Genomic DNA, 25,662 nt, shown 5'->3' on the forward strand with positions numbered 1-25,662 from the left:
AAATACCTTTCTGGTGTAAAAAGTGAAGTGTAAATTTCTAAATCATAAACCATTTAAAACTATAAAATCTCAAACAAACCTTAAAGTTTATAAAAAATCTCCAGATCAAATTGGTGCAGCTGAGCAGAAGGAATTTCTGGGCTTCCCAGAATGAGAAAAGAAAAACAGGTGGAAATGCTTAAAATTGTGTGAACAGTTAGAGTCCCTGCTGAAGCACAGAGAGCACATGTGTTAGTTCTATCAAACACTGTATGATCCCCGGGGACAATTCCAGAAGAGTCCATGTGGGGTCACTGTGTCTTTTTTTATTTTTTTTATCTCAGTTGCTGAAGTGTGTGTAGTTGTAATGTGCTAAGAGCCAGAGCAACTTCAGTTGACCTTCTCATGGATCGGATGAGGTACCGGAAGTAACAGCACTGGGTCAGAGTAAAAGTAAAGATTAGAGCACAGCCCACCATGCATCCACAGATTATCCAGTCCCACCAAGTGTAGGTGTATTGTGCAGAGCGGGTGGACAGGATTTTTGCAGTCTTTTGGGCTAGGTTAGCCTCCACCTGTGCTTGAGCAAGGTGGTACTCAGTTTGTTGGATGATTCTTTGTGCCAGTTCCATTGTGTCGGCCACAGCTTGGGTGCTTTGCTCATAGAAGGTGTCATCCCACCATGGCGAACCATGCGTCCAGTGGTACTCTCCCCAGAATGTTTATCTGTCCCAAGGAAAAGTCATCTTTTACTTCTAGACAAAAAGAGTGATTGGCAGAGCAGGACAATCCCCCGTAGGTGAAGGAATTCATTTCACTGACTACACACCATTGTGTATGAGATACCTGAATGGAATCAGAATGACCATGCAGCGACTGAACATTTATGAGTTTAGTGTCATTATGAGAAAAAGGTTGTAAGGTGGTACATGTACAAACAACATAGTTATGAGTTTCATGACAGCAAGTGCGACTGGTAAATAAGGTCTCAGTACCCCTCAAGGTCATGTACCCAGTAAGGTGGTCCCATTTGATGTTCTGATCATTCACTACTACACCAATAGAGCGTATGGTAGTGGAATTTGGAAATACTTGGTCTGGATGGATTAAAGGAAAGGTGGCAAAAAACCCAAGACATCCAATGCATTCATTTCCAGTATACATCATAGTGGTGGTTAATAACTCAGAATAATTGATATTTTTCATTTTGTCTGAAGCATGCCATCTGTTCAAATCTAAGATTTCTATTAGATCATTTAGAACATGTCTAGGTGTCTTGTGGAGACGGAGGTCTAAAATTTCTTGTCTAGCAGCAGTAAATAAATCTTGTGCATATGATCTGCAGGCTAAATCACGTTCGATGGTATGGGTCGGATTGAACAATGCGTGGCTGACCAACAGAAGCGCCTGCGCTTCAGAACTAACCGCTTTGATTATATTTTCATTGCTATTGGTGATATGTTGGAAATCAGTGGCCACCTGGTCTGCCATCCATGTTGAAAATTGAGATTGTTTAGTTATTTTGAAGGTGTTGACAATAGAACTGACTGAACCGAAGAGGCCTGCAGTATTTCCAAGCAGATCTCGTTTGGAACGGGTGTATGGTATTTTGACAGCAAGTCTGTCTTTGTAATCAGAAATTAAATCATCGATTCGTGACTGTAGCCATGCATATGTTTTGTCATCATAATCATTACAATGTTTTGTATAGGCAGATAGAATATTGGATATGTTGTAAGTTACATGAGTCATCACCAAATTTACATCATGAAACAAAGTCTTATTAATGTTCCCTTTGATAAGTCCACCAGGAGGAATTGGGTATAGCTTTGGGCATTGCTTTGGTTTACTATACCCACAGGTGGTTAAATTAAAACAGTGATTGGCAGTCCATGAACAGTTTTGTGGGCTAGTGAAATTGTTCTCACTAGCTTTACATTTTTCTACACAATAAATTCCTTCCTTTCGGCTAGTCCAGATGAAGGTTTTTGGTTTATTGTCATAGGGTTTGTATAATGTTAAATTGAATTTATATTCTGTGTAATTTATGTGTGTGGTGTTTAGTGTTTCTGTGTGAGTGCACCTATATGTGGCAGGTTCCAAATTGTTAACAAAAAAGCAGATTTTAGGGTCTATGCCGTCATTGTTTTTTTCATATAAAGTGCGCAGCCCACCTTCTTTAGCCCCTGGACATAATTTTAATTGATGCCAGGCAGTGATATTGTGCTGGGATGACCATGGTGGTGTGTGTGTTAATATGTTTTATGTATGCGGGATGGGTGGAACCTAATTTACAACAGATTTGTGGTGTGCAATTTTGTTTTCCGGTGCTACTCCGGGAGGCCATGTAACTATTTCTTTGGGTGTAATAAGAATTTGAGAGGTGTATGGCCCCTTTATATATTTCCATACCCATCTGCCGCATCCTAATGTGTGTGTGAGCAATACCCGTTGACCCAGCTTGATGCAGGTGGGTCCGGACACCTTTTGGCATCTGTCCCTCACGAGATTGCAACCTGAAATGGGAACAACCACAGAGAGAAAACAGTTAATGTTGAACCTTTAATTAATTTGCATTTAGACATGTGGTACTTTCTTTATTTTCCTCTGATGGTCACAGCCAAACTGTTACAGACAGCTTTAGTCTCATACTGTATGGCTTGTGCCATCAGGGGGAAGATGCATTTTGCTTTACAAAAACATGTACCATTACAATGTCTAATGCAAATTTAGTTTCAGAGATCAAATTAGACTGAGCATCTTTGGTGAGATCTGAATTACTGCTGATATTTTAGTGCAGTTTGAAGTGTGTAGCACCTTAAGCTGTTCTTGCAGTTGAGCCTGCAGAGTCTGCTGTTGTGAGCAATTCCCTTCCTTACATTAGCTCAAATGAGCTGATGCCCATAGCTTTATTTATTTTATTTTTTTTGTTCTCAACACAGCTCTGTGGTCGAAGAATCAGTTCACCTCTTTTTGGTGATGTGTTGTCTGCTTAACATTTTTTAAGGGTGATATTCACACATTTGATCATCTATGATCTCTGTGGTCTGTCAGGGTTGTGAAATTTCTTCCTGATATTTAGCATTTTACACATGTTTTTCATAATTTGCCCAGTGAAATGGGTTCCCTGGTCAGACTCGATTTGGACGGGCGCACCCCAAAGCAGAATGATTTGGTTGGCCATCACCCATGCCACGGTGTTTGCAGTGTTATTGCGGGTGGTAATTGCTTCCACCCACTTTGAGAATTTATCAATGATCACTAAGCAATAACGATATCCCCCTTTGGCACTGGGGAGTGGACCAATGAAATCCAACTGTAAGGATTCTTCAAGGTCTGTAAGCACGTGCATTGTATGCATAGGTCAGGCTGAAAGCCTTTGGACATGCTGCTGTAAACACCCAATGACTGCAGGCGCATATTTAAATGGGTCAAATTTCTGCTCAAGCTGCAGAGCTTTTGTGATTACAATATGAAACTGAAAGCAATTTTCTCATTTTCTTGAGTTAAGATGTCACTAGGTGTATTCTCATGTGAATCTATTTGAATATGAAGAGGGGGCTGGGCAAAGTCAGGGGTGATGCAAGGCGCAAAGAGTATTCTTGAATTTTAAAGGCTTAATGAAGTTCTTCAGTCTTTTTAAAGTTACTGAAGGTTAATGCTAACTGTGTAAAACTACTGAGAGTTTGGTAATTGTGTAAAACTACTGGTAGTCACATGGAATTTTGTACTCTGTATGGTTTAACTACAGCTATATGGTAAATAGCACAGTGTGCCATATCAGAGATAAACATATCCGACATAGTCACACATTCAGCTTGAAACTGATGAATAATTTCAAGAGAAGCGTGATTACAGTTATTTCAACTTTACACAAGACGAAAATTCTAGAATGCCCAAAGCATTTACAACCTCTAACCTAAGTGTTTCTTGTAACACTTACAGCAGAAACAGTCAAGTGTTTTCAGAAATAAACTGCATTATCTTATGTGTACATGCAGTATCACAAACAACTATCATCACGTGTGTTCTATGATAACAACAGTGTTTAGCATAGTTGCAAATGTAAAAAATAGGTGTTATAGTACTCTTTACTGATTTATAAATTAGTGACATTTCTTTTGTTGCTATTTATTTTTTTATCACATCACTCTGTTTTTCCCAGCCTTGCTTTTCATATGCAAACACATTGACATGCAGTGTTTATATCTCAATCGCTACTTTTTAGTTGTTTACAGTTGCTACCCGCTCATTCTTTTGAAATGTTGCAAGTTCGTTGCAGCAAAGTAAATAAACAATAGCGACGGTGTTCATTGATTTTAGAATGAAAGTTCCAATTGCAATCCTCCCTTGAATACCAGAATAAAATTTCCAGTTTAAGTTTGATCTCTCATCGCTTGGGCGAACAAAGAGATCATTAATTTGCAAAGCAAGAGATTTCGTTTCTCGTATCCTGCCGCTACCACTTCCCTGATACACATGTGGTTTTGTCTAAATTCTTTAGCCCCACCGGATTTTTCGGTCTCCAGTCTAATTGTGGGTATTCCGACCCATTCTACAAAATGTGTCTATATGGGGTGCGTCTGTGCTTTCCCTCAACACTTCTAAAAGGCAAAAAGAATGGACTTACAACAGCAACTGAAGACAGAGAAGTAGAAGCTCAAACCTCTTGTCCTGTGTGGAATGGAACTGAATGTCACGCTGAAAAGACATCACTCGCTCGCTGGAGATCACGTCGGGGTCACCACTGTAAAAAAGAGGATAATTTTCTATCCGTTCCGGAGTGGAACTTCAATAAATTGCCCTTGAAGGTCTCTGCGTTGTTCTGTCTTTTCTGAGCGCTGAAGTAAAACAATTATTGTTAATTCACACATTTGATTCCGTTATTCACTTTATCTGACTCCAATTTTATATTAATCTGACTCCAATTTTAAGTTGACCTCTAATTTATATTTAAGCTCTAATTAATTACTGATCATTCTTTTAATTTAACATTTTTAGGTTATTGATTACTCTAAATCCTCTTCTATTCATTGTCCTTTCGATCTTTGGAGATTTACGCCGGCCGTTATTAAATTACGTAAACCTCCAGAAAATGGATAGCCAGTTCCGTTCTTAATCAGTGGTTGTAGGGTTAACTAATATCGTCTGGTTTGGCTTGTCTCATAACCAGACGATATTGCCACTTAGTCACGTACATACAACTTGCTAAGGCGGGTGGTGAGCAGTGACTGAGGGTCTTTAAATGGCTTTCTCCTACCTGGTTGTCCTAGGTGGTTGTCCTACCTGGTTGTCCTGAGTGGTTTAAATTCAAACTGAGAGTCTTTAAATGGCTTCCTCCTATATTAAAGCTCCAGTAATGATATAAATGATTTCAGAGGAATTCAGAATAAATCAAATAATAACAATTTATTTGTCAGGTAGGATATAAAACATTGTTGCAGAAATTCAAATCAAAGCCAATTTCACATGATCAGAATAAACAACCATTACTAAAAATAAAAGACAAGTCAAAGAAACATACCTGACAAAACTACATGCAGATCTGCTTACAGATCCCCAGAGCTTCCTGCCAACTTTCCTTAAATATCTAGACAGAATAAACATTGTGTACCAAATGGTATTATCCTTTGAATAATGAGGGGGTGAATGGGTTCTTGACTTCCTGGGGTTTAACCTTATTAACATAAAGGAGATCATTTCAATTGTAGGTCAAGGAGGGGGATAGACCTCCAGAATTATGCAGTATTTGGCAAAGACCTTATAACTTTGTTACCATTAGTTTTATCAACATGGGAAAGAGACCACTATACCAGTCGCACAGAGACCTCTTAAATGATATCAAACACATACAGTTGCATTCTTTGTTTTCATGGTATTTGTTATATTTTTACATATAAATCTTGTGTCTTTGTGTTGGTCCAGAGCTGTTGAAGGGGAGAAGGGGGAGAGAGAAGGGGGGCAGCAAGGTGATTTGCAATTTATCACACTGTGGTGATATTCAGGCTTTTGTGAGAGAGTTCTATGATGTTGATTCTCGCAGAGTTCTTTGACTTATACTGGAAATGGCACCTTTTGGTTGTAGACATTCTGGTGCCAGCCTTACAACCACTACGCTTAAAGGCTCACCACCAATCAAAGTGGACTGAAGCATGATATTCAAAGAATAAGGTGTAATTTTTTCAGCATATGTTTTGGGAAAATTTAAGGCAGCTGCTGGGTTTATGGCTGCTAGGGAACAAGTTAACCAGGTTCTTCTACCTTTTTCAACTCTAGCCCATAACTACTGCTCACTTCAATAAGAGGTCAAAAAGGTGCTGACTACAGCAAACGAGCTGAATGGATGCTCTCTCGCTCTCTTGAAAAGGCAGTCAGTGATGATTTTAAAAGCACTGACTTTAAAATTAGTACTCATCAGAATTAGGCTAGATAAATTCTGAAAAGAGATTCTGTAATGCTATAAATTATGATGTTCATCTTATATGTCATGCTAATATAGTTAACTACAATATGAACAACAGTTATTAAGTGTAATTATAAGCAGTTCCACAAAATAATTACATTTTGTTCATTAGTATTGCTCCGTATGTACGTAAGTTTGCAATTGCACTGTAGTATGACCACTAATGTAAAATGTGACTGGGTTATTTTTGGGTCAGTATAGCATGATGGCTTTTACTATCTAGAGAATTTTGTCTGAAACTCATCATACATTATTCATTAATGGATGATTCAAGGGTCACTTGTCTTGTCCTCTAATTGGGTTACAAAAGCACCTGCTGCGTGAGCTACAGGATCATTCAAAGCATTTGAATGGCACTGGAACATAGGCACACTTGCTTTCATGTACCTTTTGCATATTCATAAGCAAGCACCTTCAACGCAGATCTGACTAACTGCTATAGTGTGACTGTTGATTTAAACTTCAATTAAGCCTTAGGAACTGTGATAGGACAGTAAAGTTTGTTCAAAGGGAATTCAACTTAAGAGAGAGAGAGAGCTAAGAATCTTACAGAAGGAACCTGGAGAAGTAATGGATTCAGCACAAGCCTTCTTCTGACTCACCACGCATTTCTCCACAACCACTCACCTCTCTCACGGCTTCAATTACCCATCACCACCTCTCCACAGCCATGGTTGTCTATAGCTACAGCCCCTAATAGCAACTCACTCCTTCAGCCCACATAGCTGCCACTCTCCAACACCTCCTCTATAACCACCGGCAGCACTCACATCTCTCATTGGTGAGAATGATGCAGTTATCTTCAGGCTACAAAAGGTCAAATCCCACCTGGACCGGGCTGCTAGCACCATCAGAATTATTTTCTTTCTTTTATTTAAGTCTTCCACTATGAGCATTGATATTGACTGGTAATGTGCATTTTAAGTACCGGTAGTCTATGTATTAAGAACTTTATGTACAGTATGTGTGTGTGTGTGTGTGTGTGTGTGTATTCACATGTATATCCTTTTTGGGTAGGCTTCTATTTCCTTTCATTACATGTAGCCTGTTATGTATTCTGTATATGCTGGATATGCTCACTGACCTATTATGTACAGTATGTATGCATGTATGTATGTATGTATGTATTTATATAAAAACTTAGAACACAATCTGCAGGGAAAAAGACATTCAGATAAAATGTTTGAGAAGAGTAATGTTTTTCATTTTTAAAAAGCCATCTCTCTCCCTTTTGTGAGAAAGATGCCTGCTTTCTGTGTGGAAACATGTAAAAACAATTGAAACTGATGAGCAGGAAGACCAAGAACTTGAGCCTATAATTGTGTTGATTCTAAGCCGTCCTTTATTCATCTGATATGCCTATATCTGAGAGAGAGAGAGAGAGAGAGAGAGAGAGAGAGAGAGAGAGAGAGAGAATAGCAGTCTGAATAAACAATACAGCCATGAAATTGCCATACAATACGGAGAATTATGGAAAGGCTATTTTTTTTATTTTGTTGATTCATCTATCAAACAGAATCAATATTAAACCCTCACTATTACGTCCCCTCCTCCAATACCAAGTTTAAATCTTTCTCCCATAATCTCTTAAGAGAAGTTGAAATTCCGTCCCCCAGACTCTGAATTAGCAGGGAGTAATACACTGATGCCTCATGAGTCATGACCTTTTCCAAAAGCAGTAATCACCACTCCCAAAGTATCTGCCACTTTAGGGGGTGTATGCCATTCCCAAAAATAGTACTGTACTGCGCAGCTGTAAATACTTATAGAACTGAGATTTGGGAATCCCAAAATGTTGAACCAAATTTTCAAAGGATCTCAACACTCCACTCTCATATAGGTCACCGAGTGTAGTAACCCCCCTCCACGATCCACTCTGACCAGCAAAAAGGGGACTTATTAATACATAATTTGGGGTTAAGCCATATGCTCGAAGCAACATTTAAAGAAATGTCAGAATTAAACAATCTGGACACTTTTGTCCACACCGAGTGCAAATGCGAGACAATGGGGTGTAACTTAACTTCTCCGGTTAGTTTGATAGAAGGGCTTTGCAATGGTGAAATAGGGGCAAGAACTTCCTCTTCAATACAAAACCAGGGAAGGGCTCTCTCAGGAGGAAGAGACCAATGAGCCAAATGTCTGAGACTGAATGCATAATAATAAAACAAAATCTTGGGTAGGCCTAGCCCACCTTTGTCAATCGGCCTATGCAATTTATTGAAATGTAATCTGGGATGCATACCATTCCAAATGAAGGACTTCACTATGCTATCAAACTGCTTGAAATAAGAGAGGGGGACATCTACAGGGAGAGATTGTAACAGCTAGTTAAATTTTGGAAAACAATTCATTTTAATAACATTAACCTTCCCAGTCATCGATAAGTGTAATGAAGCCCACCTGCCCACATCGCTCGAAAACCTTTTTATTAAGGGGTCAAAATTTACTCTAACTAAATCAGACAAATTTGCTGGGAATAAAATACCCAAATACTTAATGCCCTGTTTGTACCACTGAAAGGCGCCCAGCTGAAAAGCCGTTACTGGGCAGTACCCTGTCAGAGCTAATGCTTCGGATTTAGACCAATTGACTCTGTATCTTGAGAACTTAGAAAAGGAATGAATAATTCTGTGGAGGCAAGGCATAGATCTAGTGGGGTCGGAGGCGAATAATAAAATATCATCAACGTAAAGCAAAAGCTTATGCGCCATACCTCCTGCCACCTCCCCTGGAAAATCATCCTCCTTTCTTATCACGGCTGCTAATGGTTCCAGGGCAAGACAGAACAATAATGGGGAAAGAGGGCAACCCTGTCGGATGCCCCTGTCCAGAGTAAAATAATCTGAAATTAATCCATTTGTTTGTACCACTGCTACCGGGTGTCTATAAAGTAAGTTAATCCATCCAATAAAAGTATTTTTATATTTCCTAAATCTTAAAAAGATAATCCCATTCTACCATATCAAACGCCATTTCGGTGTCAAGTGAGATGGCATCGACTGGAGTCTGATCATTCGCTACTGACCACATGATATTGATGAAATGCCTAATGTTATCAGAAGAGCTGCAGCACCGAATAAATCCCACCTGATCTGTATGTATAAGAGATGTCATAACTTTACTTAATCGGTTAGCCAGAATTTTTTTAAACATTTTAACGTCTAGCTGGATCAAGGAAATTGGATGGTAACTCTTACTCTCACTTGGATCTTTGTCCTTTTTAAGTATCAGACTGATCCAGGCTTGTGTCATGGTTGGCGGAAGCTTTCCATTCTTTAATGATTCCGTATAAACTTCTAGGAAAAGTGAAGCCAATTCTGTAGCATAAAATCTAAAAAATTCAGCAGCAAAGCCATCTGGCCCTGGAGACTTGCCTGTAGGCAAGGCCTTAATTACCTCACCAAGTTCAAAAGTCTCCAAATATCTGTAAGACCAAGATTTTAACACATCCTCTGAAGCGTCAGTGTTGCTCTGGGGGGCTTGCACACTTTTGCTTCACTATGGTCAAGGACTGAGTCCATCAAAAGATTAAAGTCTCCTTCTAATATTATATCATGAGGGGTGCCAGCGGCTTGCAACATCCCTTCCAGATCTATAAAAAAGCCATGATCATCAATGTTAGGTGCGTAAATATTAGCCAAAATCAACCTTTGCCCCTGAATTTCTGCTAAAACAATAATGACTCTTCCTAATTTATCATTAATCTGTTTGAGACATTTGAAATGTAGATGTTTACTTATCAGTGTCATGACTCCCCTGCTCTTACTTGAGCCAGTACTAAAGAAAACATGTCCACCCCATATCTTCCCAAATTTTTCAGCTTCCTGCAGGGAAAGATACGTTTCTTGAAGAAACACAATATCATATTTCTTATGTTTAAGAAAAGAAATAACCTTCCTTCATTTTATGGGGTGCCCCAACCCATTCACGTTCCACATGGAGAGAGACAATCCACTCATATTAACATTTGACATTTTGACATATTAGAAAAAATAGATTGTGTGTCAAAAACACGATTATAAAAACTTATGAGATTATAAAAACTGCTGCACTTATGTTTCATAAGTGCAGCAGATGACCTAGTCATTCCAATGTCCTGCAAAAAATATTCCACAAAACAAACTCCATCCAATAGGAGGTATGAGCACAAAGAATGTGTAGATTTATCCACAACTGTCCCGATGGAGTGTTATTCCACAAAACAAACTCCAGCCGCTAGGCAGAACCAGCACAAAAAGAAACAAAGAAGATGCCCATTTTCCTCGGACAGTCAAGTGAATGTTCAGTGAGTCAGGTCCACTTAGCTGCAAAGCGAGTGCCACACAATTACTTACTCATTCCCTTTACTTTATGAAGGCCAATGCTTGTTGGGGACAAGTAAATACTTTGGTCGGGAGCTTCAGTGTAAAATCTGGTCGGGAGCTTCAGTGTAAAAGTGACCCTCTGTCGATGCAAGAGTTTCTTGAAGGAGTGTTATTCCACAAAACAATTCCGCGCCCAGCTTCCTTGGACATTCAAGTGAATGTTCAGTGAGTCAGACTCACTTGCTGCAATGTGAGAATCACACAATGATTTACTCATTCCATGGACTTTATGAAGGCCAATGCTTGCTGTGGGCATGTAAATATTTTACGGCCATCCTTAGTATCTATTCACAGTTTGGCCAGAAACGGATCTTCCATTGATGTAAGAGTTTCTTGCATTCCTTGAATCGATCATGTTTCTCTCTTGTCGAATTCACAAAGTCTGGGAACAAGAAAATGTTGTAGTTCTTCCAAGAAAGCCTTCCTTCACTCCTCGCCTTGCCTAACACGAGATCTTTATCGGATGATCTCAGAAATTTGGCCAGAATTGATCGGGGCCTGTCTCCCTCTGCGGATCTCCGAGCCGGGACCCTGTGAGCTCGCTCAATTTCCAGTTTATGGCCTGTTATGTTGAGCAGACTCGGGAAGAGCTCTTCTAGGAATTTCACCATATCTTGGCCTTCTTCATTCTCAGGAATTCCAACAATTCGGACATTGTTTCGATGATTACGATTCTCAAGGTCTTCCAACTTTATTGACATATTACAGCAAGATCCTCTAAGTCCGCTATGACCTTCGCCAGCATTACCAACATACTCGACAGTTGACGCCGAATCTCTCCCGCCGCACCGTCCAAACCAAGTCCGTGGTCTGCGGCCCTGTCTGGGGTGTCAGCTTGAGCATGTAAGCTTCCTTACCAAGCACAATGTCTTGAGTAAGAGTCAGATTGGGTTCTTACCAGACCACCGCACCACCGACCACATTCATACACTACACACGATAGTCAACCAGCACGTTCATCAAAAAAGCAAAGGCAAAATTAATGCATGATTTTGTGATTAATGCATGAATTATAAAATTCTACAATACGGCATTGGGGTAAAATGTACGACACTATCAAATCTATGTATTCAGACAACAGGTGCAGAATTAAAATTGGCAATAAAAGAACAGAATTCTTCACTCAAGGGCGTGGAGTGAGACAGGGCTGCAGTTTGAGTCCAACTCTATTAAACTTTTACATTAATGAGTTAGCAGTGCTACTGGAACAATCTGCAACTCCTGATCTGACTCTAAATTCTGAAGTTAAATTTCTTCTCTATGCAGATGATCTGATGCTGCTGTCAGCTACTGCACAGCAGCACCTGGACCTGCTGGAGAACTACTGTCAGAATTGGGCCCTGATAGTCAATTTGAAAAAAACTAAAATGATGATCTTCCAGAAAAAAGCCAGATTACAGGAAAACAAATACACATTCACTCTGGGAAACACTGCAATAGAACACACCCTACACTATGGCTACCTCTGTATAAAAATCAGTGCTTCAGGGGGTTTTGGTCTGGCAGTGAATGCACTAAAAGAGAAAGCTAGAAGAGCATTCTATGCTATTATGGGCAAACTTACCCATATAGACATTCCTGTGACAATTTGGTGTAAAATCTTTGATATTATTATTATGCCTATTGCTCTGTACGATGTGAGGTTTGGGATCCACTCTGTCTGGCAGATTACTCTAGATGGGACAAACACCCCATAGAATCCCTGCATGCAGAATTCTGTAGAAACATTCTAAGAGAAGAACGCCTACTAATGCATGCCGGACTGAATTAGGCAGATACCCCATAATTATACATATTGAAAAACGATCCCTCAAATTATGGACACACCTAAATTCAAGTTCCCCTAACACACTGCAACATGAAGCCCTTAAAACCCAAGAGTTGAAGCCTAAAACCAGTCCCCTTTGTCAGCTGGCTCTGAAACTCACAAACCCACTAACAACTAACAAACACCAGTTTCAGACCAGCACTGTTGAACAAAACCAAATCAGAATAAACCAAATCATAAAAGAAAGCAAAAATTCATATTTGGACAATTGGGAAAATGAAAGTAAAAACCAAAGTAAATTGGATTGTTATCGGATCCTAAACAGAAAGTATAATCTGGCAGAATATCTCCACACTGTAAGAGATCCAAAACAGAGACGGATCCTCACCAAATACAGGCTCAGTGATTACAGTCTGGCCATAGAAAAAGGCAGACACAGACAAACATGGCTTCCAAAGGAAGAACGAGTCTGTGCTTACTGTGACACTGGTAAGGTCGAGACAGAGACACACTTTCTCCTTCACTGTGAGGTGAGAGACAAATACTTCAAACCTCATGTCACAGTTTTCCAGTTCAGCAGAAACAGATCAAATGCAGGTGTTACTGGGGGAGGACAATCATGCATCAAATTCATTTTTGAAGTGCACACCCTCAGAAACCAATCACTGCCTCAATGTACTTCAGTCACGATATTTTTTTAATGTTCATATTGTCTTGTTAAATGCCAACCCAGTCTCAATCAAATTTGTACATATTTTATGAGTTGGCTATTTCGTATGTTTTGATGAATTTGTATGAATTCATCACGTGCAAATGCCTGGATGTCTAATGCGGAAGTAAGTGCAAATTTCGCGGATGAGGCATTAAGGATATACTTGTTAATATTATGCCCTTACCCAAACACCTTATCTAACCTTAACCGATCAGTAGAGTGTGTAAACATGATAGGAAGCTGTTGTGTGTGACAGAAGCAAGTAATTGTCGAGTATTAGATGGAAACGATGTCCAGCGACGTCATTGGCTGTAGTGAAAGTCGTACGATATCATACGAATTAGCCAAATTTAGAAAAGTCGTATGAATCCTTACGATTTCACAGTGAGAGTGTGTAGTAAATGCTTATTTTATATTGTATAGTGCATTTTTTTTTTCATTACCTGGCACCTTATTTTAATTCTGTTTTATTATTATTTGTTACTGTTTTATTATTATTTTTTGTCTTGTCATTATCTGTTCTGTGTATTAATGCTTTTACAATATTTTATGTAAACACAATCATGCCAATAAAGTACTTTAAATTGAAACTGAAAATTGAAATTGAGAGAGAGAGACTCTCATGATGTGGAGGTGGATGGGGAGAGAACACATCTGTTACTGTTTGGCACAACACAAGCACCATGATTATAATTAACTGCTTCAGTGAATTCAAGCAGCTTTTGTACCATTTTGTTATTGTCTATATTCCCTTTACACCCATTCATGACTTTATATCCAGATGTTTCTCAGTGGTGGTCACACAGATGATTGGTAAAATTAATATACTCTAGATGCATTAACAATGGTTAGGAGACCTTAAAGTCGGCATCAGACATGTAATTCATACATACAAACTGTATTTTTTTTTTATATTGTACATTTAAATTCAGTTCAGTTCTTTTTGTGTGCATTCTCTCAGCACATCTCTGCACAGAAATGTGCTTTGTGCATGAATCTCTTTCCCTCTTACCTTCCCATAAAGTCTCTTTTGCTGAAAGGCCACATAAGGTGTTCCACAGATATGCTTTTGTTGTCAAGTATATAATAATAAAACTAAAAATCCAGAGAGGAGTATGACAAAATCATGATGTCCCAGCTCACAAAGAGGACGTTCAGTGACAAAGGCCTAAACGCTTTTTATTTCTGCAGTGCTCTGTTCCACATTTACTTTGTCTTTGCCTATTATATACCCTCTCTGTAACATGATTTTATAGGAGATGAGGGTCTAAGTGTAATGAAGCACATAATTTAGTTTGGCAAAAATGATGCCACAGTCACATAATGTTCATGAGATCGGGCTAGAATGATTACACTGCAACAAAAATGTAGTTGTAGTAACGTATGAGGCTAGGTTACAGTTTTCCATTAGTGAACAGTAAATCTGTGTAATTAAGTTTGTCAGGAGATCATTATTATGCTACAATACAATCACTGAAATTATTTATGCATGCCTTAGCTGCGTAAAACACACAGAATGAATGCAAAGGGATGAAAAATGAAAAATAAAGCATTTAGACAACATTTGCTACATAGAGATAGTGTTGTCTTCGCAAAAACTAAGCTTAGAGAGCCCTGGATTGTCTACATGAGCGGCTGTATATTTTACATGCAGCAGCTCATTAGTCCTGACATAGCTTTCATGTCTCTTTAATGGATTCTCAAGAGATCTGCCATTTAAATCTCTGAATTTATTTGACCTTACTGGGTATTCATTTAGATTTTTTGCTGTTCAGTTTGGGCACGTTTTTAATTATGACATACTCAAACATCACCATTTAGTTTTAGAGGTCCAGCAAGAGAGTAAGGAATGAATGTCTTTCCTCATATTATACCCCACTTGGCAAGGTACAGCAAGGTATAATTTGTTCTGATGGTCTGTCAGCTGTGAACATTGCTATTCAAAAGTTCTGGGTTTGGCCTCCCTTTGTCCCTGTTAGGTCCATCTTCAAGATGTACTGTAGTGTCACATTCACGATATCAACCCAGCAAAACAGACTGTTCCCCTAATGTTAGTGTATGGCTCCTGTTTGGTTATTTTTTTAGAACCATAAACTCACCTTCTCAGAACATTTCAGGAAGGTTTTTGTTTGACAGCAACCTACAGTAATATGAACTTATAAAGAACGTTATCTAATGGTTATTTTAGGTTTAATTTGGAGACTAATATTTTTCCATTATGATTCAGTATTATTATTATTATTATTATTATTATTATTATTCATTTATCTTTTCATAAACGTTGCAGAGAGGTGTTTGAAAGACAACACTGACTGACTAGTGTAGTATAGCAGAAATTAAGGTAACTTATATTCAGGTGATTTGCAGCCAAAATTTATTATAATGATCAGATGAATGTTATAAAGTATACTTTTTCACAGCTGAAACCTAAAAAAAACAATGGATTACAAATAATGGCATGCAGCGATCTATGAAATCTAGATATGTAAAGCTTCTCAAGACAAACTTTGATCTTTGGTCTGAAAGTTAGTTTAAAAATTGATGTGTGAGATAGACAGACAGATAGACAGACAGACAGCGTTGAATAATCAGCCAATGAACGCGCAGTTCCCGACGCTATAAAAACCTGTGCCGAGCGCGCCACTCGCTGTCAATGAGCTTTTACGCACTGCTCACTATCATGCATAATTGTTTGTTGACGGAGGACATCAGCAGCAACACAATGCAATCCTCTTTATTTTCCGTGGCACACCCTCCAGGGATACCTACAGTTGTTTCATTAATTTGGAAATCAGGAATTCCGCATTCGTCCAACTGGACCGTGTCGGAGAAAGAAAACGGGACGACTCTCGGTGACTTGGACACATTTGAGAACCGGCGCGCACAGTATGGCCAGTTTTCTCCGTCCACCTCTATATTCCTAACGGTGCTCATGACGCTGCTGGTGTTCGCCACGGTTCTCGGGAACGCGCTTGTAATTTTAGCTTTTGTGGTTGAGAAAAGTTTACGCACACAAGGCAACTTTTTCTTTTTAAATTTGGCCATAGCGGACTTTCTTGTCGGTGAGTGATATTGATGACGGTTTGCATCTCAGTGTTTATTTATTAACTATAGTCTCGATTAATAGTTTTTGTGATTTGAATGGGTTTTCAGGAGGGTTTTGTATCCCCGTGTATATCCCCTATGTGCTGACGGGTGAGTGGAGACTTGGGAGAGGTCTGTGTAAACTGTGGCTGGTGGTGGATTATATGCTGTGCACCGCCTCAGTGTTCAACATCGTGCTCATCAGTTTCGACAGGTTTCAGTCAGTCACTAAAGCGGTGAGTGCAGCGCAAAAACACAAACTGTAATGTTCATACATTGAGACTTAAAGGAATACATCGGGTTCAATACAAGTTAAGCTCAATCGACAGCATGTATTGCATAATGATGATTAAATATAGTAACAATAAAAAATGTAACTGACTCGTCCATCCTTTTCTTAAAACAACAAAGCAGTGAGGCACTTACAGTTAGGGTTGCCACCCGTCCCGTAAAATACAGGATCGTCCAGTATTTAAGCTGGTCAGATGGCGTCACGGTGAAATCGTTCCAGATCGCTAATTTAACATTGATATAAGTTGAAAAATGTGCCTACGGTGGGTAAGGGACCATCTGAAAAGTCCATAAATGGTGCTAAAACTGCGGATTTATTTATTTTTTTTTCTATATAAATGTTAAATATCAAACAATGTATGAATACAATCACTGAGTCTTAAAGACAACAGGTGAAGAAAAAAAGAAACAAATATATATATATATATATATACTTCTAAACCAACCAAAATGTATTGCCTACATAAATAAGATAAAGAAGACAAATCATGGAAAAAATAAATATATTTTTAACATATAAATGATGTATTTTTTTAATCAGTCATTGGTCAGGAAAGTTCTCATTTTAGCATATAAGAAAGGATATACATTTTTTATTAATAACGCATATTAACTCAATGCATTTATTGCTAAAACTGTGGAGGATGTGGTTAGGGGCCGTGAAACTTGTGGACTATTTGAGCTGTAAAGTCATTTAAATCATAATTTATACAATCGTTTTAGGGTTTATAGCGTTACAGCCTATAACTTTACACAGGAAAGCTTAAGATGCGATTTTATCACAATAAAGTCACGTCAACAAGCATATTGTTTACGTCTTGTGGCTATAATTTTGAAACAGTGGGCATTTTAATGTTTATGGATTGGCCCCATTCACTTCCATTGTAAGTGTCTTACTGGAACCCAGATTTTGCTTTTTTTAAAGAAAAGGAGGGGTGAGTCATAATTATTTTTTGTTCTAATCAACATTATGCCACAAATGTCGATTGAGTTTAACTTGTATTGAATTCGTAATATTCCTTTAAAAGAAAGATTTCTATGGAAATCCCTTTAAATAAAAAAAAAAGATCCTAATCTGTCAAAATCTGATTTGGTGAATCAATTCAAAATGAGGAGTCTGAGCCACCACTAGCACAAAATATAACAAAATATGAGTTTGGTTACGCCTTGCTTTACCCAATAATCACTTGTATACAATAATAGATGTGCACAGTATATACAATAACACAAAGATTAGCACGGTACAGTCAGTACAAGAAGAGATTTACACAGTACAGTTAGTACAATAACACAGAGATCAGAATCAGAATAACTTTATTCGCTATTACAGGGAATGCATCAGAATTTGCCTTGGTTGTCAGCACAATACAACACAACTACAGTTCGAGTGCAACAACATTACAGTGCAGTATACTATATCAGATTAGGACAATAGTCACTACACTAACACAGATGACTACTGTGCAGTCACAACATTTACAATGAGATGATATTTAATTGGTCCGTCATATTAATTTTAATGTGGAAACATGCTAAATATGCCTTTCCACACAAATAATAAACTGTAAATAATTACAAAAACCAAAATGTTAGAATATTTGTGGAAATAAGTACTGGTATATGTTCAGTGCTGCAGTTTCAAAATCCACCTAGTGATGAAAACAGGCATGAGAACCATCACAATTTTGGCTGTGGCATTGGAGATCAGGCCACCATAAGACCAAAATAAAAAAGGATGCATGAAAACACTGAAAATCATAAATGTAAGATTTATGTGTAGTTTACACATACACATTGAGTTTCGCTGTTAACCTTTGCAGTGCCTACCGTTTTCCTCAGCTTGTCACGTAAAGGTGAAGCAAAACAACACAGATATGTTATTATATACCATTACATGTTCTGACATAATTATTTACACAGGCACAGCTACATAACTGTGTGGGCAAATGTCATGCACACTTTCATATTAACTATCATCTGTCAACATTTATTTACATCCCAGTACACAGTAATACACAAAGGCATGAACTCATTGCTTCTGCCTCTGAAATAAATGCACAGTGGCATCCATTTATTCATAATATTTAATTATTTCAGTTGGCAGGTAAAAGATGACATGACTTGGGACTCTATATTGCTGTTCTATATTGATCTAAATCCTGTATGTAATGCATATTAATTCAATTAGAAATCTCTGTTCCAGGTGAGTTACCGTTGCCAAAAAGGGATCACTAGAGAGGCTGTTTTAAAGATGCTCTGCGTGTGGTTGGCAGCTTTTCTTCTTTATGGTCCAGCTATTATCAGTTGGGAGCACATCGCTGGAGGAAGTGTAGTGCCAGATGGAGAGTGCTATGCCGAGTTCTACTTCAACTGGTATTTTCTTATGACTGCCTCTGCTGTCGAGTTCTTCACGCCTTTTATAAGTGTCACATATTTCAATCTCAGCATTTACATCAACATACGCAACAGATGTGCCATGAGGGAAGAACAGCCTCCTTATATTCGACTCAGGAGTCTCAAGATGAGGGCGCTTGGAACTGGTGATGTGCAGCGTGTGTTTTTTGTAAGGCCAGTCGAGGAAAGAGGGATCGGAGAGTTACCCTCAAGGTCTCGAATCTGCTCGTTGGCTTCTACAGCAAAGGTGTCTGCCGCTGAGTTTGGCAACGGCAGACAGACTAAACGAAAAGACAGCATGATTGCAGACCTGCCTCCTTTACAGGTTGGAGATAGGCTCTTGACATCTACTGAGGCGCAGTTTCATTATGTGGATCACTCGTCTGGATCACATAGACACCGTCCAGATATGGTTGCAAGTCTGGCCAGCCGCTTTCGCCTATCTAGAGATAAAAAAGTTGCAAAGTCTCTAGCTGTGATAGTTTGTGTATTTGGACTCTGTTGGGCACCTTATACTCTATTGATGATCATTCGGGCTGCATGTCATGGTCAGTGTGTCCAGCACTACCTTTATGAGATGTCATTTTGGCTGCTGTGGATAAATTCCTCCATCAATCCAGTCTTGTATCCTCTGTGCCACAGCAGCTTCAAAAGAGCCTTCAGCAAATTACTGTGTCCAAGCAAGACAAAAATACAGCCTCAGAACGTTGACCAGAAGTACTAAACTTCTAAACTAAATAAGGATTAAAACAATTTCAAACGTGGATATTTTTTTTTATGTGCTTGTACAGGAACTCAGTAAATGTTTGATCAAATCAGTATTTAACAGTAGCACAAAATTGTTTGCTTTGCTTACACTATAGTGCTTAGAGCTTTTTATGTACTTAATCAAGCTCTCACATTTATGTATGAAGCAGTGACATTGTTATATTTCTTCCAAATTAGATTTCATGAGTTTGCCTGCCCTTTTAATCTTTGAGTTATAAAGCGTAAACATATTTGGCTTGATGTCCGCAAAGGAGGGGCTCGAGAATGAGGCTCGACTCGAGCTCTAATTTACACTCCTAAGGGACAACTTAATATATGGAGGAAACTATAGGGCAGGAACTCTTAAAGGATCGACTTGGAGGGATGCCTGAAAGACTGTCACTAGAGTTAGGTAAGCGACGGCTCATACCATATATCCTGTGGGTTGATTGGCAGATTACATGAGCAAGCTCCTCCTGAACCTTTGTATTATAACTCCATTTTGTGCAAGCCACAAGTACCATTATGGATGTTTCATGCTTAATGTACAAATGCCTGGAAGTATCTTTAAATGCATTGCCATGCTTGCCTTGGTAATGATAAGGTTTATGATCATTTTGGACTGTTATACCTCTACATACCAGTCTGCAATGAGAACAGTTCAGATGAAATCATAGACCATGCTGTTCATTGTAGTAATTGTATATTGATTCTGAATATCAGATGTTCAGCGTTTCCAGGCAAAGGCTGCAGTTCTCCTTGCAACTGGGAAAACGACGGAGAAACGTGACACATATCATATCAAGGTAAACAATTTATACTGGATTATTTCAGGTCCTATAGCAAATGAACATAAAATTGTATATTTTCTTCAGTACAGCGAAATTCTCTATTGAAATGGAAAGACAAATAAAAATGAGAGTCAGAAAACCCAATGGACACTTACACTTTAACCCTATAAAGATACAATTTTTCTGAATATTAGATTTTTTTCTGTATCATATTTGAAACATCAGGCTTTAAAAGTCATTATCCTCCTGAGAACAAGCAATTCATTTTTGTGTAGGACTATTGTTATTTAAGTTTCGTAAATCGTAATTCTTGGGGTGTTTTAAGAGACTACCTGGGCTTTTCAGAGATACCTAATATTTGGGAGTTTGGCTTCAGTTCATTTATTAATAAACCAAACAGTATATTGATGTTTAAAAAAAAAGGCGAAATTGTAAAATAAAAATATATACAGTATAAATATCAGTTCCCACTTAAACATCGCTACTCACTGGTGACTCTGGTTCTCTCTCCATTCTTCTATTACTTGATCTTAGTTCTGCTTTTGACACTGTTTGCCATGAATTACTTCTCTCCCGCCTCTCGGATATTGGTTTCACTGGTGCTGCTCTCTCCTGGCTTTCTTCATACCTCACGGATAGACAGTTTTACAATTCAATGCAAAATTATCAGTCACCTACTGTTTCCCTGAAATTAGGTGTCCCTCAGGGATCGGTTCTTGGACCTTTACTATTCATTATATATATATATATATATATATATATATATATATATATATATATATATATATATATATATATATAATACTGCCTTTGGGTCAACTCATTTGCTGCCACGGTTTCAGTTACCACTGTTATACTGATGACATTCAAATATGTACAGCTTGTAGATCTGCTCCTACTCTCCAGACCGGTCCACTATCAACATGTGTAAATGAAATTAAAAAATGGCTTAACTCCAACTTCCTAAAATTGAACATGGATAAAACTGAGATCATTATTATTGGAACACCAACACTTACGAAAAAAATTCCTAATGACTTTGGTTGTGATATTGATGGCACTTTCATCAAACCATCCAATACTGTAAAAAATGTTGGTATCATCTTTGATCCCTCCTTCACTTTTGAAGCTCATATTAAATGTGTATCTAAAATTGCCTTCTTTCACCTTCGCTGCATTGCTCGCCTTCGTCCCTTTATCAGTCTCAAAGATGCCGAAACACTGGGTCATGCATTTATATCCTCACGTCTTGATTATTGCAATGCCCTCTCCATTGGTTTACCTGCTAACTCTATTGCTAGGTTGCAATATATTCAAAATTCTGCTGCTAGAATTCTTACACATACCAAGCGCTCAGCTCATATTACTCCATTCCTGTTTGAACTTCACTAGTTACCAGTTTTGTTTCACATCAAATATAAACTAATCCTGCTTACATTTAAATCACTTAATGGTCTGGCACCTCACTATCTTAGTGAATTGCTTCTCCCCTACAACCTGATCCGCTTGCTTAGGTCTTCTGGGTCCGGACTCCTTTCTGTCCCTAGATCTCGCCTCTCTACTATGGGTGGCAGGTCATTCAGCGTAGTAGCACCCAATATATGGAATTCACTACCCCTGACTCTTCACAGCATCTCTTCTATGTCTGAGTTTAAATCTCAACTTATAACTTTTTTGTTTTCTCAGTGTTATTTATCTTAATGTGTTATGTATTCACTCTCAGTGACTGTGCTATCTGAACTGTGTTTTTGTGACTGTTCTTTGTTTGTGTATTATTGTGTTACTATTGTAAAGTGTCCTTGAACTCTGGAAAGGCGCTATATCAATTAAAAGTATTATTATTATTATTATCGCGGACCCCAGGTTGGGAACCACTGATGTAGTAGAGGCTTTAGAAAACCATGCATCACATATGATATGCAGGGCTTTTTAGGGTTAATGTTTGCATGTTTTATAACCATTATCACTATATACCACAATGTCTATAATAACAGACCATTTCAACTCTCAGAGCTAAATTGATGCTTAATATAATAATAATAATTCTACAGGAATGTGGGGTTAATATCATTTATTTGTGCAAATGTCATGAAATCAATGATTTTTTTGTTTTAACTGATTTACAATTAGATTATACATACAATATATGAAGGGAGGGGGAGGATCATAATTAAAAAAAAGAGAGAGACAAGATGCAAAAGGTGGTTCAAATAACAAGGCTTCTGACATTTAGATCAACAGCCACAGCTACTCATTCATTAACAGAATCTATTCACATGTTCACCCATTCCATGTATTAGTCAACAAACTGTCCCACTCCACCAAAGTGTCTGCCATAGAGTAAAAGATGTCAAGTTTAAAAGAGAGAGAAGTGAGAAACAAGAATATTCATTAGTTACACAAATGTCTCTAACTCAGCATGGCATTTAAAATGTTAATGCTGAAAAACAAATGTAGGTCCTCCAAACATAGACCGTAACAACACATGGCTCAATAAAGCTCTGCCTTTTTCTCTAGTTTGGCCTGCGAGGCAGGGAAGTAGTGAAGCAACACTAAAACTTTGTTTTTTAAATAATTTCTTTATTATTTTCGCTCATTTCTGTAGAGTATGGCAAGAATGGCATCAACAGGGAATGGTAATCTGAAAAAAGCGCAAAGAAAGTCCAGCGCTTACACTGTTCTCTAGAGAATTTACACAAGGAAACGCCTCACAAGATCGAAGAGAAGGAGGGACAGAGTTAGACAAGACAGACAGATGAAGAAACCAAGAGAAAGTATGAACAGTAAGAGGAATGGGTGGGTTTGGCTTTATTTGTCCCCTGGCTGGAATACCCTGGTGCGCACATGTGGGCATATACATATATCTCTCTATGCGTGTGTACACAAATATAAATGTAGAATTGTGAGGCTCCTACAGCACCAGTCCCTCGTAAGCAGGTCCCTCAGACTCAGGTGACTCTCTCTGCAGGCGCAGGTGCTCCAGTGTATTGTGGAAGTGTTTGTTAATCTGCTCCGTCTCCTCGCTGGCCTCCAAGTTTGGGAGATCCTCACGGATCTTCTGGATCAGCTGATTCAGGACTTGGACTGTCACCTATTGAACACAGATATTAACAATCAATGCTGTAAGAATCTGGCTTCCAATGACTTCTGTTGATTAATTACATGATATGCTGATTAATTATTAGAATTAACCACATTTATATATGTTTGCTGAAAAAATATCCTTAAATAACAATAATTCAATATATGATTAAGTCATTATAAATAGTTATATTTAAATAATTATAAATATGTAAGGGATGACCAAATAAATAAATCGATATAAAATATTGATTTGAGTTGAAATGATGTAATTTGAGAAGAAAATAAATCGCTGAACAGATGACATCAACCTCCGGTTTGCGTTTATTTAGTAAAAATGATCATCTGACTCCTCATTATTCAGCCTATTACAAGACTACTTGCCAAATAAACAAATAAATGGACATGAAACATTGATTTAAGTTGAAATTATTTTATTAGCTTACTTGTAGAGATCGCACAGTGATCCGAGAAGCAGGAGACGGCTCGCAGAACCCGGATGTGCGGTCTGACACATCTTAATTCCCGGACGTGCGTTTTTTTCAGAGCAATATCTGACTGCTGGATGGCACCACTGACCAATCAGAATTGAGTATTCCAGGAAGCCGTGTAATAAATATATTTTACATGATTCAGATAATTAAAATGCATTACACTATTCTGACATCGAGCACCGATAAAACAAAAAGTGGCTTAAGAAGGCAATACAATGTTTATTTCCATATTATTCAAGATAAGCCTATCATTGGTCTACAGTCTAGAGCGATCCATTTTGCTGTTTAATCCATCAATCTCTCCGAGATTTATTATAAGAGTTTTTTTTTTAAGGACGTGTCAGTGTACGCACGTCACATGGTTGCTTTTGGAGCGTCTCACTTTGCTTGCGTCACATCATGAGCAACGTTTGTAGGTCACCGTGTCAAGTTAAATGTGGTTTGAAACTCGATATCACTGCATTCAGAACTGCCCTCCATCCATCTGTGTTTGAATGCAATAACGTGTTTCCATCTTGTGTTGTTGCTGGTATCAAGCAAACCTGAGTGTGGTTTGTTGTCTGTATGGCTGCACGTTGCCTATATAGCTGGAGTTTCGGTTACTGCCCTCTGCTGAAAACAGGTGGTACTTCAAGCTTGAATTGCTCCGATGGTATGAATATTCCTTATTACCATTCAGGGACATGATTAATTTTTAACACATTATTTTTTTTAAATAATTAATTGCACTGAATACGTTAAATTGTCCGCTATAGCTACAACTTCTCATTCTGGGAAATTGCCAGAGGTGATTTATTGATATTTTCCAACGGGTCCTGTTCACACATGACTTCTAAAAGGAAAAATGCTGTTAATTTTTCTGAAAAGGTTTTTTGTGTGACAGCGACTACTGAAGAAGTTCCGTGAAGTAGGGCTGCACAATTAATCAGAAAAATAATCATAATTACAATCACAGCTGCTGCAATTAACTAATCGTAAAAAGTGTAAATGTACAGCAAACCATTAATTGAGATCTGCTCCCGTTGCATCACATTTTTCTATTTTAACATTTTTTTTCAGTAGATCAAGCATTGTATGTAATCAAAGTGCATTATATGTATGACCATAACCAGCAATGTTTCAAACTCATGTTTTATGTTTTTGTTTCACTGCTGTCTGGGATGCATCAGGACACCTGAGACGCAACTTATAGTCAAGTGTAAACGGGACCAGAGAGACAGAAAGCAGTTAACATCATTGGGGGGGAAAAAGGCTCTATTTACAAAGTAATATCCTTTTTATAATGGTAGGATATTAACAGGTCACACATGGATGGAAATTATGTAAATGCAGTGCATTTGTTGTTTTGTCACATTTAGAGAGGCTCTTGTCCTTGGATACCACTCAAATGTCAAAAGTGACCTCAGTAATGAGAGATAAATAACAGATAGGCACACCTTAGGTTTATCTGTGTGTGTGTGTGTGGGCTTGTGATTCCACTTAGCCCAGCTG

The 25,662-nt window shown here is 38.2% G+C and overlaps 2 protein-coding genes and 1 pseudogene across 3 annotated transcripts in view; 1 reads left to right on the forward strand and 2 right to left on the reverse strand.

Annotated features, from left to right (window-relative positions):
* Positions 1-314: 314 nt before the first annotated feature.
* Positions 315-1,825, reverse strand: LOC127448154 (uncharacterized; annotated as a pseudogene).
* A 14,160-nt stretch (positions 1,826-15,985) lies between these two features.
* hrh3 (histamine receptor H3) lies at positions 15,986-21,059 on the forward strand. Its single transcript, XM_051686487.1, has 3 exons — positions 15,986-16,351; positions 16,443-16,609; positions 18,868-21,059. The coding sequence occupies exons 1-3, from the start codon at positions 16,012-16,014 to the stop codon at positions 19,780-19,782; spliced, it is 1,422 nt and encodes a 473-aa protein (XP_051542447.1). The 5' UTR covers positions 15,986-16,011; the 3' UTR covers positions 19,783-21,059.
* Positions 21,060-22,652: 1,593 nt separating this feature from the next.
* The window catches only part of vps35 (VPS35 retromer complex component), a 38,733-nt gene continuing 35,723 nt past the window's right edge, over positions 22,653-25,662 (reverse strand). For both annotated transcript variants that reach the window (XM_051686284.1, XM_051686368.1), the window contains exon 17: positions 22,653-23,687. In XM_051686284.1, the coding sequence (XP_051542244.1) occupies positions 23,508-23,687 (180 nt within the window). In that variant the 3' untranslated portion in view covers positions 22,653-23,507. The remainder of the gene's footprint in view (positions 23,688-25,662) is intronic.

This window comes from Myxocyprinus asiaticus, chromosome 1 (assembly GCF_019703515.2).
Source record: "Myxocyprinus asiaticus isolate MX2 ecotype Aquarium Trade chromosome 1, UBuf_Myxa_2, whole genome shotgun sequence".
Classification (NCBI taxonomy): Eukaryota; Metazoa; Chordata; class Actinopteri; order Cypriniformes; family Catostomidae; genus Myxocyprinus; species Myxocyprinus asiaticus.